Source organism: Oncorhynchus mykiss, chromosome 24 (genome assembly GCF_013265735.2).
Source record: "Oncorhynchus mykiss isolate Arlee chromosome 24, USDA_OmykA_1.1, whole genome shotgun sequence".
Taxonomy (NCBI): Eukaryota; Metazoa; Chordata; class Actinopteri; order Salmoniformes; family Salmonidae; genus Oncorhynchus; species Oncorhynchus mykiss.
This window is the reverse complement of record NC_048588.1, coordinates 41,362,067-41,375,942: the sequence shown is the minus strand read 5'-3', so window position 1 is coordinate 41,375,942 and position 13,876 is coordinate 41,362,067. Positions and strand designations below refer to the sequence as shown.

Here is a 13,876-nt window from a genome sequence, read left to right as displayed (position 1 = left end):
ACACACACACACACAACACACAACACATAGTGTACACACACACACACACCAACATACACACAACACACACACACAACACACACACACGCACACACACACACACACACACACACACACACACACACACACACACACACACACACACACACACACACACACACACACACACACACACACACACACTGACATACACACACACACATATTGCATGTGTAATGCATGCATACTGACAACATGTTACTGATGTGCTTTGCAGGTTAACATTGTTTTAATCTTGTTTTGGAGGCAGCTCTGCAGAGTGGTCAATAGCTGGCACAGCTACAGGGATTTTCAACCTCACCCTAACCTTAACCACACTGCTAACCCTGCTAACCCACATGTATCATTCCACCTGTCTGCGGGTTTTTGTTCCTCCCTTCTTCCTGATTGATGAATTAAGGTACAATGTAGCCAATTATGACTTTGCAGCTGGCCTATCTAAGGGGACATGGCTCAGTTGTGCCTCCAAAACAAGACTCATGACAATAGAATATGGTAGAAATGTGTGGTGCTACAGGCTGACCAGGTCATAGAGTATAATGTGTGAAGAACAGACGTCACTGATGACATGAACGTGACATTAGTGTTCAGGGGATGTGACCACAAAGTGGATCATTTGGGAGGAGAGGCAGTAATCAGTATGTGACTGTCGTGAAATATAGGACATGCCTTTCAGAGTGTACCACAGTCAGGCTGGAGAAAACCATTCAATGGAAACTAATTAACTTTTATCAGTACAGTAACATGACATTGGACATCTTGGGAATACAGCTATACATGGTGTGTTTTAGTGTGGCAGGGTGGATCATGAAAAGCACTGAGTGTTAGTGGAATTCGACACAAGAGAACGTACAGTAGTGTGTGATTGCCATACTTATGAGTAGGCAATAGGAGTAGCATGCACATCAAATAAATGACTGTTGATAACATAGCGCCAATACAAATGCTCACCGATTCTATCAATCTATATCCCTTAGATACACTCGTAAAAGAGGAAGGAAAGGAATGATTTGTGTAGAAGAAGCAATATACAGACAAGTCAATGGAGTGGAATCAATTTGACATTGACTGAAACACAGAGAGATACTGTCTCCAGTTACAACCTGCTAGTGTACCGTTGTAGTGTGTGAATCCATGTCTGATTTTGGCATGTGTCCTCAGAACCTCAAAAAGGTTCTACAGCTGCACCATCCCTGGTACGGAAACTGCTCGGACTCCGACCACAAGGCACCACAGAGTGTAGTGCGAACGGCCCAGTGCATCACTGGGGACAAGCTTCCTGCCATCCAGGACCTCTATACCAGGCAGTGTCAGAGGAAGGCCATAAAAATTGTCAAAGAATCCAGCCACCCTAGTCAAAGGCTGTTCTTTCTGCTACCGCACGGCAAGCGGTACCGGAGCACCAAGTCTAGGTCCAAGAGGCTTATAAACAGCTTCTACCACCAAGCCATAAGACTCCTGATTGTCTAATCAAATGGCTACCCAGACTATTTGCATTGACCCCCTCCCTCTCCCCCTCTTTACACTGCAGCTACTCTCTGTTGTTATCATCTATGCATAGTCACTTCAATAACTCTACCGACATGTACATACTACCTCAAATAATTAACTCTGTACCGGTTCCCCCCTGTATACAGTCTCGCTATTGTTGTTTTACTACTGCTCTTTAATTACTTGTTACTTTTATCTCTTATTCTTGTCCATATTTTTTGAAACTTCATTGGTGGTTGAGGGCTCGTAAGTAAGCATTTCACTGTAAGATTGATTTGATGATGGAAGCTACTTGAGTGGAATCCTCTTGGAACAATCAGTTAAGAAAAACAACGTGACAAACATTATGCTAACATCTGACTCCAGAGTGATCTCTATTTTTGCAATTTGTAGTCCATGACCTTTCAGATTTGGATATGATACTTTTTTACAAAGTAGTTTGGATTTACACTCTTTCAAACAAGGGTTCCAAACGGCTCCTTTGCCTGTCCCCATAGGAACATCCTTTTGGAAGAACCCTTTTGAGTTCCATGTATAACCCTTTTGAGTTCCATGTAGAACCCTAGGTTGAAAGGGTTTTATATGGAATGCAAAAGGATTCTACTTGGAACCGAAAGGGGTTCTTCAAAGGATTCTCCTATGGAGACAGCCAAATAACTCTTTTACGTTCTAGATAAAAACCTTTTTTCCAAAAGTGTAGTGAACAACAGTGTATGTGTGGGGCTCCCAAGTGGCGCAGCAGACTAAGGCACTGCATCTCAATGCTAGAGGCATCACTACAGATCCTGGTTTGATTTTAGGCTGTATCACCACCGGCCGTGATTGGGAATCCCACAGGGCGGGGCACAATTTTATTTTTATTTTTACCTTTATTTAACTAGGCAAGTCAATTAAGAACAAATTCATATTTACAATTGGCCCAGCGTCATCCGGGTGTCATGTTGTGTCTTTCTGTCCTGTCCTTTCACCCTGTCTCCCTCTGCTGGTCGTATTAGGTTACCTTTTCTCCCCCGCTTTCCCCCAGCTGTTCCTTGTCTCCTCTTGACTACCTCGTCACCCCTTCTCCCACCTGTTCCCCTTTTCCCTCTGATTAGTCCCCTATATCTCTCTCTGTTTTTGTTCCTGTCCTTGTCGGATTCTTGTTTGTTGTGTTTCATGCCTGAACCAGACTATCGTCATGTTTGCTGTAACCTTGTCCTGTCCTGTCGGAATCTGCCGGTCTATCTGAGCCTACCTATGTTTGGTTATTAAAGAAGCTCTGTTTAAGTTAGTTCGCTTTTGGGTCCTCATTCACTCACCCTAACAGAAGAATCCGACCAAGAATGGACCCAGCGACTTCGGATCCTCTCCACTCAGCCGTCGAGATCCAGGGAGCGATGCTAGGCAGACACGAGCAGGAATTGTCTGCTGCTCGACATGCCGTTGAGACCCTGGCCACCCAAGTCTCCAACCTCACAGAACAGGTTCACCATCTCCGCCTCGATCCACCGGCCACTTCCAGGGCTTTCGAATCTCCGGAGCCCAGAATCAATAACCCGCCGTGTTACTCTGGGGAGCCCACTGAATGCCGCTCGTTCCTCACCCAGTGTGATATTGTGTTTTCTCTCCAGCCCAACACTTACGCCAGGAGCACTGCTCGTGTCGCCTACGTCATATCTCTCCTTACTGGACGGGCTCGTGAGTGGGGCACGGCAATCTGGGAGGCAAGGGCTGAGTGTACTAACCAGTATCAGGACTTTAAGGAGGAGATGATACGGGTTTTTGATCGATCTGTTTTTGGGGAGGAGGCTTCCAGGGCCCTGTCTTCCCTATGTCAAGGCAATCGATCCATAACAGACTACTCTATTGAGTTTCGCACTCTTGCTGCCTCCAGTGGCTGGAACGAGCCGGCTTTGCTCGCTCGTCTTCTGGAGGGTCTCCGCGCAGAGGTAAAGGATGAGATTCTCTCCCGGGAGGTTCCTTCCAGCGTGGATTCCTTGATTGAACTCGCTATTCGCATTGAGCGACGGGTTGATCTTCGTCACCGAGCTCGTGGAAAGGAGCTCGCGTTCTCCGTTGCCCCCCTCTCCGCATCACTACCATCTTCCTCTGCCGGCTCGGGAGCTGAGCCTATGCAGCTGGGAGGTATCCGCGTCTCGACTAAGGAGAGGGAACGGAGAATCACCAACCGCCTCTGTCTCTATTGCGGTTCTGCTGGTCATTTTGTCACTTCATGTCCAGTAAAAGCCAGAGCTCATCAGTAAGCGGAGGGCTACTGGTGAGCGCTACTACTCCTGTCTCTCCTTCAAGATCCTGCACTACCTTGTCGGTCCATCTACGCTGGACCGGTTCGTCAGCTTCCTGCAGTGCCTTAATAGACTCTGGGGCGGAGGGCTGTTTTATGGACGAGACCTGGGCTCGGGAACATGACATTCCTCTCAGACAGTTAAGGGAGTCCACGGCCTTGTTCGCCCTGGATGGTAGTCCTCTCCCCAGGATTCAGCGTGAGACGCTACCTTTAACCCTCACTGTTTCCGGTAATCATAGCGAAACCATTTCTTTTTTGATTTTTCGTTCACCTTTTACACCTGTTGTTTTGGGCCATCCCTGGCTAGTTTGTCATAATCCTTCCATTAATTGGTCTAGTAATTCTATCCTCTCCTGGAACGTCTCTTGTCATGTGAAATGTTTAATGTCTGCTATCCCTCCTGTTTCCTCTGTCTCTTCTTCACAGGAGGAGCCTGGTGATTTGACAGGGGTGCCGGAGGAATATCACGATCTGCGCACGGTGTTCAGTCGGTCCAGGGCCACCTCTCTTCCTCCGCACCGGTCGTATGATTGTAGTATTGATCTCCTTCCGGGAACCACTCCCCCCCGGGGTAGACTATACTCTCTGTCGGCTCCCGAACGTAAGGCTCTCGAGGATTATTTGTCTGTAGCTCTTGACGCCGGTACCATAGTCCCCTCCTCCTCTCCCGCCGGAGCGGGGTTTTTTTTTGTCAAGAAGAAGGACGGGTCTCTGCGCCCCTGCATAGATTATCGAGGGCTGAATGACATAACAGTTAAGAATCGTTATCCGCTTCCTCTTATGTCTTCAGCCTTCGAGATCCTGCAGGGAGCCAGGTTTTTCACTAAGTTGGACCTTCGTAACGCTTACCATCTCGTGCGCATCAGGGAGGGGGACGAGTGGAAGACGGCGTTTAACACTCCGTTAGGGCACTTTGAATACCGGGTTCTTCCTTTCGGCCTCGCTAACGCTCCAGCTGTCTTTCAGGCATTAGTCAATGATGTCCTGAGAGACATGCTGAACATCTTTGTTTTCGTTTACCTTGACGATATCCTGATTTTTTCACCGTCACTCCAGATTCATGTTCAGCACGTTCGACGTGTCCTCCAGCGCCTTTTAGAGAATTGTCTTTTTGTGAAGGCTGAGAAGTGCACTTTTCATGCCTCCTCCGTCACATTTCTCGGTTCTGTTATTTCCGCTGAAGGCATTAAGATGGATCCCGCTAAGGTCCAAGCTGTCATTGATTGGCCCGCCCCTAAGTCACGCGTCGAGCTGCAGCGCTTTCTCGGCTTCGCGAACTTCTATCGTCGTTTCATCCGTAATTTCGGTCAGGTGGCAGCTCCTCTCACAGCCCTTACTTCTGTCAAGACGTGCTTTAAGTGGTCCGTTTCCGCCCAGGGAGCTTTTGATCTCCTCAAGAATCGTTTTACATCCGCTCCTATCCTTGTTACACCTGACGTCTCTAGACAGTTCGTTGTCGAGGTTGACGCGTCAGAGGTGGGCGTGGGAGCCATTCTTTCTCAGCGCTCCCTCTCTGACGACAAGGTCCACCCATGCGCGTATTTTTCTCATCGCCTGTCGCCGTCGGAACGTAACTATGATGTGGGAAACCGCGAACTGCTCGCCATCCGGTTAGCCCTAGGCGAATGGCGACAGTGGTTGGAGGGGGCGACCGTTCCTTTTGTCCTTTGGACTGACCATAGGAACCTTGAGTACATCCGTTCTGCCAAACGACTTAATGCGCGTCAGGCGCGTTGGGCGCTGTTTTTCGCTCGTTTCGAGTTCGTGATTTCTTATCGTCCGGGCTCTAAGAACACCAAGCCTGATGCTTTATCTCGTCTCTTCAGTTCTTCAGTAGCCTCCACTGACCCCGAGGGGATTCTCCCTGAGGGGCGTGTTGTCGGGTTGACTGTCTGGGGAATTGAGAGGCAGGTAAAGCAAGCGCTCACTCACACTCCGTCGCCGCGCGCTTGTCCTAGGAACCTTCTTTTCGTTCCCGTTCCTACTCGTCTGGCCGTTCTTCAGTGGGCTCACTCTGCCAAGTTAGCCGGCCACCCTGGCGTTCGGGGTACGCTTGCTTCCATTCGCCAGCGTTTTTGGTGGTCCACCCGGGAGCATGACACGCGTCGTTTCGTGGCTGCTTGTTCGGTCTGCGCGCAGACTAAGTCCGGTAACTCCCCTCCTGCCGGCCGTCTCAGGCCGCTTCCCATTCCCTCTCGACCGTGGTCTCACATCGCCTTAGATTTTGTCACCGGACTGCCTTCGTCAGCGGGGAAGACTGTTATTCTTACGGTTGTCGATAGGTTCTCTAAGGCGGCTCATTTCATTCCCCTTGCTAAGCTTCCTTCTGCTAAAGAGACGGCACAAATCTTCATCGAGAATGTTTTCAGAATTCATGGCCTTCCGTCAGACGTCGTTTCGGACGGAGGTCCGCAATTCACGTCTCAATTTTGGAGGGAGTTTTGCCGTTTGCTTGGGGCTTCCGTCAGTCTCTCTTCCGGCTTTCACCCCCAGTCTAACGGTCAAGCAGAACGGGCCAATCAGACTATTGGTCGCATCTTATGCAGTCTTTCTTTTCGCAACCCTGCGTCTTGGTCAGAACAGCTCCCCTGGGCAGAATACGCCCACAACTCGCTTCCTTCGTCTGCGACCGGGCTATCTCCTTTTCAGAGTAGCCTCGGGTACCAGCCTCCGCTGTTCTCATCTCAGTTCGCCGAGTCCAGCGTCCCCTCCGCTCAGGCTTTTGTCCAACGTTGCGAGCGCACCTGGAAGAGGGTCAGGTCTGCACTTTGCCGTTATAGGACGCAGACTGTGAGGGCTGCTAATAAGCGTAGAACTAAGAGTCCTAGATATTGTCGCGGTCAGAGAGTTTGGCTCTCCACTCAGAACCTTCCCCTTAAGACGGCTTCTCGCAAGTTGACCCCGCGGTTCATTGGTCCGTTCCGTATTTCTCGGGTCATTAATCCTGTCGCAGTTCGACTTCTTCTTCCGCGATACCTTCGTCGCGTCCACCCGGTCTTCCATGTCTCCTGTATTAAGCCCGTTCTTCGCGCCCCCGGTCGTCTTCCCCCCCCCCCCCCCCCCCATCCTTGTCGAGGGCGCACCCATCTACAGGGTCCGCAGGATTTTGGACATGCGTCCTCGGGGCCGTGGTCACCAGTACCTCGTTGATTGGGAGGGGTACGGTCCTGAGCAGAGGAGTTGGGTTCCCTCTCGGGACGTGCTGGACCGTGCGCTGATCGAGGATTTCCTCCGTTGCCGCCAGGTTTCCTCCTCGAGTGCGCCAGGAGGCGCTCGGTGAGTGGGGGGGTACTGTCATGTTGTGTCTTTCTGTCCTGTCCTTTCACCCTGTCTCCCTCTGCTGGTCGTATTAGGTTACCTTTTCTCCCCCGCTTTCCCCCAGCTGTTCCTTGTCTCCTCTTGACTACCTCGTCACCCCTTCTCCCACCTGTTCCCCTTTTCCCTCTGATTAGTCCCCTATATCTCTCTCTGTTTTTGTTCCTGTCCTTGTCGGATTCTTGTTTGTTGTGTTTCATGCCTGAACCAGACTATCGTCATGTTTGCTGTAACCTTGTCCTGTCCTGTCGGAATCTGCCGGTCTATCTGAGCCTACCTATGTTTGGTTATTAAAGAAGCTCTGTTTAAGTTAGTTCGCTTTTGGGTCCTCATTCACTCACCCTAACACCGGGTTGTGGTTTGACAGGGGTTGGCCATCATTGTAAATAAAAATGTATTCTTACAGTTTTTTTCGATTGCTAAACGACAGTGGACACAACTGGAGTCACATGTGCAAAACTCTAACCACAGTCTGCACAGCAGAAGTTCATGTGGACCAAACTCTAGTTTGTTTTTCATTGCTTGAACACAGTTTTCAAAACTCTACACACTTATCCCATGACTTTAACCACAACCTGCACAACACTGTGGATTTACAGCACTTTGTTCAAATGCTAACACACTGCTGTCAAAACTGTGAACCACACATTCAAAACGGAATAGATTTCAGCCTTGTGCCTTTCAAACACTGCTGATTGCAATTTCAGCTGAAAGGCTAAGCTGGTGTCTTGTTTTAGACTTGTTAGTGAACACACACACATATTACAGTATATATAGGTAGAGCTCAGAAAGACTCATTTTGGAAATGGAACAAGGAAGATGGGTTCGTGGAGGGAGAAGGGTGGCAGGGATAGGGCGGATGCGTGGAGGAATACAAAGAAGACAAAGAGCTGTTATTTCAGATGAAATAAGGGCTACACTTATAGACCATGTCGTGAACCATGGTCTCTCATTGAGAGAGGCAGGGTTGAGGGTGCAACCCAATCTGCAAAGATCCACAGTGGCATCTGTAATGCGAATTTTCCATCATGCAAACAGGTGAGAGTTACATCCTTACAGTAAATGAAAACATTACAGGAATCTATTTTGTATTGCAATTATAGAATATTTACACAGATATATATTACAGTAAGTTTGACTGTAAAATATATTTTTACAACAGGACCCAAAGGCTGCCCCCAACAGGGGGAAGAGGAAAAATATTTTCAGATGCGCAGGAAAATGCTATTGTTGACATGGTTGTTGTCAACAATGCAATAACACTGCGGGAGATTCAAGATAGAGTGCTGGCTGATAATGATATATTTGAAAATGTTAATTCTGTCAGCACATCAACTATTGCTCGAGTCCTAAAGAAACACCAAGTTACAATGAAACAGTTATACACTGTACCGTTCGAGAGAAACAGTGAACGGGTAAAAGAGCAAAGATACCAATATGTCCAGGTAAGACGTCTGAGGTTACGTACACAGCTGTACAAAATATTTACAGTAAAAAAAAAACACTAGCATTTCTACAGTAAAACTGTGCACTTACTGTTTTTCAGAGAGTAATGGAGGTGGAAGCACTGGAAAGACCACATTCACTTGTATTTATCGATGAAGCTGGATTTAACCTTGCCAAAACACGGCGCAGAGGAAGGAATGTTATAGGTCAAAGGGCCACTGTGGAGGTTCCAGGCCAAAGGGGGGGAAATATCACCTTGTGTGCTGCAATGGCCAATGATGGTTTGCTTCTCAACACACCACTCATTGGCCCATACAACACAGAAAGGCTTATAGCTTTCCTAGAACAGCTCTATGCTCAGATAGTGCCAGCAGAACAGGGGGAGCCAGTAAGAAACCCCCAAGTTGTCGTCATAGTTTGCGATAACGTTGCTTTTCACCACTCTGCAGCTGTCACAGATTGGTTTGCAGCACATCACAGATTTATGGTTTTGTACCTGCCTGCATATTCACCCTTCCTCAACCCAATAGAGGAGTTTTTCTCTGCCTGGAGGTGGAAAGTGTTTGGTCACCAACCACATGACCAAATGTCTCTTTTGGAAGCCATGCGTGCCGGATGTGAGGACACGAGTCCAGAGGACTGCCAGGGATGGATAAGGCACTCCAGAAGGTTCTTCCCCAGGTGCATGGCAAGAGAAAACATTAGATGTGATGTTGAAGAAAACCTGTGGCCTGATGCTAGAGGCAGGATTAGCCCCTCAATTATTTGTTTGAATTACAGTATGTACTTTTAGTTTCTACCTTTTTTTTCTCATTACTGTAATTCCGTAAATTACTACAGACTATTGAAGCAAACTGCTAATTTTCATTTACCTTAAAGAATTGTTATGTTCTAAAAATTTTAATAAATCATGTGAAAGAATGTCACTCTTTTCTTTGAAGAAAATATTACTTTGTATGAAGTCACTGAAATTGTTCAAACTGTAAAGATGAGAAGTTTGTAATTTCTGTATTGGTGTTTGATGCTAGTGTTTTTACTCTCAGTGTGTTCTGAGTGACAGTGTGTTATCTCAGTGAGGGTTGTGCATAGTGTTTGGCTGCACTGAGCGTGTTTTGAGCCATGTGTTAAGAGTTGTGTTGCTTGGAATGAGTTTTGCAGGTGATGTGAACTGTTTAGCTCAGGTGACTGTTGGTAGTGCAGACTGTAGTTAGAGTTTTGCACATGTGACTCCAGTTGTGCCCACTGTCGTTTAGCAATCAAAAAAAACTGTAATAGTTAAATAAAGGATATATAAAATAAAAAATTCAGAGTAAAAATATGTTTCTTAAGAGTAGCTTTGGTGTATCTTAACTTCTTTCAATGAGAAGTAATTGGTGGCTTTGGTAAACTATATTTTCAGGGTAGCTTCCCCAACAATGGTTATACTGTAGTGCAATCTAGTGAAGGGAATCGACCACTGGAGGCTGCTGACACACACACACACACCACTCACACACACACACACACACACACACACACACACACACACACACACACACACACACACACACACACACACACACACACACACACACACACACACACACACACACACACACACACAGACACACACACACACACACACACACACACACACACACACACACATGCAAAGCAAACAATTATTGTATGAGTGCTGCCAGGCAGGAGGCTTTGCAATCAATGCTTATAAAGCTAAAATCCTTAATTGAAACAATAATGAAGTGGTCACCCCAACTCTATTCTGTAAAAGCGTAACCACGCTCAAATTCATAGACAGAGCTGTGGATGCAAGGACTGAACATCTAAAATTACATGTGATTGTTTATATATAGAAGTTAACGCTTCAGTCACCTCTCTCTGCCTCTGCCTCTGCCTCTACTTTTGCCTCTGCCTCTGCCTCTGCCTCTCTATCTCTCTCTCTCTCGCTCTCTCTCTCTCTCTCTCTCTCTCTCTCTCCTTCTCTCTCTCTCTCTCTGTCTCATTTTGTGGGCAGTGTGCACAAAGCCTTTCTCCTCTTGAGAGCCATGTCTGCCTACGGATGCCTTTCTCAATAGCAAGGCTATGCTCAATGAGTCTGTACATAGTCAAAGCTTTCCTTATGTTTGGGTCAGTCGTATTCTGCCACTGTGTACTCTGTTTAGGGCAAAATAGCATTCTAGTTTGCTCTGCGTTCTCTCTCTGCCTCTCCACCACTGTCTCTCTCTCTCTCTCTCTCTCTCTGCTTCTCCACCTCTCTCTTTCTCTCCACCTCTCCCCCTCTCTCTCTTTCTCTCTCTCTCTGCCTCTCCACTTCTCTCTCACTCTCTGCTACATCTCTCTCTCTCTCTGCCTCTCCACCTCACTCTCTCTCTGCTTCACCACCTCTCTCTCTCTCTCTTTGTCTCTCCACCTCTGTCTGTCTCTCTCTTTCACCCATTCACTCTCTTTTTCACAGCTTCATGCCAGAGGGAACATCTGCAATTATTCCAACACATTTACATTTACACACACACACAAAAGAACACTCATCACATACTCGCTTGTTGGAATGCAAAGCAGATATAATTCCAAGAGTTATTATACTCTCATTATCAAGCATTGTCCTTGCCATAATAGCCCCGTTACACACACTCTATGGTCACGCTCACTCTCACATTCTCTACCAGCACTTAGAACACATTTGGCTGCCGTACTTGTTGAAACCAGTATGATTCCCTGAACGTCAACCAAACGAAGGAGCTGATTGTGGACTTCAGGAGACAGTAGAGAGAGCATGCCCCCATCCACATCGACGGTATCGCAGTGGAGAAGGTGAAAAGCTTCAAGGTCTTCGGCGTACACACGACTGACAATCTGAAATGTGCTACCCAATCAGACAGTGTGGTGAAGAAGGCACAACAGCCCCTCTTCAACCTCGGGCTGTATCACAGGCTGCTACCGCAACTGCCCCTCTTCAACCTCGGGCTGTATCACAGGCTGCTACCGCAACTGCCCCTCTTCAACCTCGGGCTGTATCACAGGCTGCTACCGCAACAGCCCCTCTTCAACCTCGGGCTGTATCACAGGCTGCTACCGCAACTGCCCCTCTTCAACCTCGGGCTGTATCACAGGCTGCTACCGCAACTGCCCCTCTTCAACCTCGGGCTGTATCACAGGCTGCTACCGCAACAGCCCCTCTTCAACCTCGGGCTGTATCACAGGCTGCTACCGCAACAGCCCCTCTTCAACCTCGGGCTGTATCACAGGCTGCTACCGCAACAGCCCCTCTTCAACCTCGGGCTGTATCACAGGCTGCTACCGCAACAGCCCCTCTTCAACCTCGGGCTGTATCACAGGCTGCTACCGCAACAGCCCCTCTTCAACCTCGGGCTGTATCACAGGCTGCTACCGCAACTGCCCCTCTTCAACCTCGGGCTGTATCACAGGCTGCTACCGCACCATCCGCAACCGTAGGGCTCTCCAGAGGGTGGTACGGCCTGCCCAACATACCCAGGACGTCTACAACCCCAAATGTAACATCCAATCATACATATATAAATGTATACTTCAGACTCTGACATTGCTCATCCTAATGTTTCTATATTTCATAATTCCATTATTTAAATTTGAGATGTGTTTTTATCGTTGTGGAATGTTAGATATTTTTGCAGCGCTGTTGGAGCCAAGAACACAAGCGTTTCGCTACACTCACAATAACACCTGCTAAATATCTGTATGCGATTTGATCACACAGATCAAACATATGAAAGCCATGTGGAGATAATGAGGCATTCTTCTTTTCTCTGGCTGTGACTTGGCTGTGCATAAGAGAAGGCTGGAGGTCTAAAGCTTGGTTACATTACATCATGATGAGAAAGTTATTAATGAGACATCTGGTTACACTACATCATGATGAGACAGTTATTAATGAGACATCTGGTTACACTACATCATGTTGAGACAGTCATTAATAAGACACCTGGTTACAATACAACATCATGATGAGACAGTTATTAATGATACATCTGGTTACACTACATCATGATGAGACAGTTATTAATGATACACCTGGTTACACTACATCATGTTGAGACAGTTATTAATGATACATCTGGTTACACTACATCATGTTGAGACAGTTATTAATGAGTCATCTGGTTACACTACATCTTGAGGAGACAGTTATTAATGAGTCATCTGGTTACACTACATTTTGAGGAGACAGTTATTAATGAGTCATCTGTTTACACTACATCTTGAGGAGACAGATATTAATGAGTCATCTGTTTACACTACATCTTGAGGAGACAGATATTAATGAGTCATCTGTTTACACTACATCTTGAGGAGACAGTTATTAATGAGTCATCTGTTTACACTACATCTTGAGGAGACAGATATTAATGAGTCATCTGTTTACACTACATCTTGAGGAGACAGTTATTAGATATGCTGATTCCTATATATCTGGCATGTGGTAATGCTGTTTTTTGCATAATTCTTACCTGTGCCTGGTTTTATATTTACTGTGTTGTCAGTAATGACATGTAAATTATGTGATTACGGTTTTTACAGTCAAAGACATCATGTGATTGGTAGATTTGATAGATTGATTGTATTGGTTTACTGATTTATTGAAATGAGATGATCTATTTGTCAGCCCAGATGGGAAATGTTTTTACAATTGACACTTTTCCTACTTGACACTTTACTCATAGGTTCTAAATCATGTTTGGCTCCCCTGTATTTGTGTGTGTATGTTTATGTTTATGTTGATGTGTGCTTGTGTTTGTGTCCCTCCAGGCTTCGCTATCTGCTACCCAGAGCCAAAACTCATCTGCTGAGCAGAGTCCTTAGATCAGCCTCTGCTGTTGATCCCCCAGTGGAACCCCCCTCCTCCACTCCCTCTCCAGTCACACACACACACACTGAACATCCAGGTCAGATAGGGGCGGCAAACTGCCAACTCAGCCCATGAGTTCACAATCTGGGTCGTGTCATGGTCAGAGGAGCTTTGGAAAACCACAGCCTTGGGCCCAACCTGGACAGAACATCTCCACAGACTGGAGTCCAGAGGTCCAGGGTCTAGGACCCAGTACTTTGTATTCTGCCCTGGAGATTCCTGATCAGGTCAGTTTAGTCACGCAATCCACTGGAGACTCCAGACCAGGTTAGTTTAGTCACGCCATCCACTGGAGACTCCAGACCAGGTTAGTTTAGTCAAGCCATCCACTGGAGACTCCAGACCAGGTTAGTTTAGTCAAGCCATCCACTGGAGACTCCAGACCAGGTTAGTTTAGTCACGCCATCCACTGGAGA

General features: G+C 47.0%; 1 protein-coding gene across 1 annotated transcript; it reads left to right on the top strand.

Annotated features, from left to right (window-relative positions):
• The first annotated feature begins 234 nt into the window (after nucleotides 1–234).
• On the top strand, nucleotides 235–13,401 carry LOC118944045 (keratin-associated protein 4-3-like). The gene is made up of 3 exons (XM_036961570.1): nucleotides 235–256; nucleotides 11,509–12,090; nucleotides 13,361–13,401. Exons 1-3 carry the CDS (start codon nucleotides 235–237, stop codon nucleotides 13,399–13,401), a joined length of 645 nt encoding a protein of 214 aa, XP_036817465.1.
• The last annotated feature ends 475 nt before the right edge of the window (nucleotides 13,402–13,876 follow it).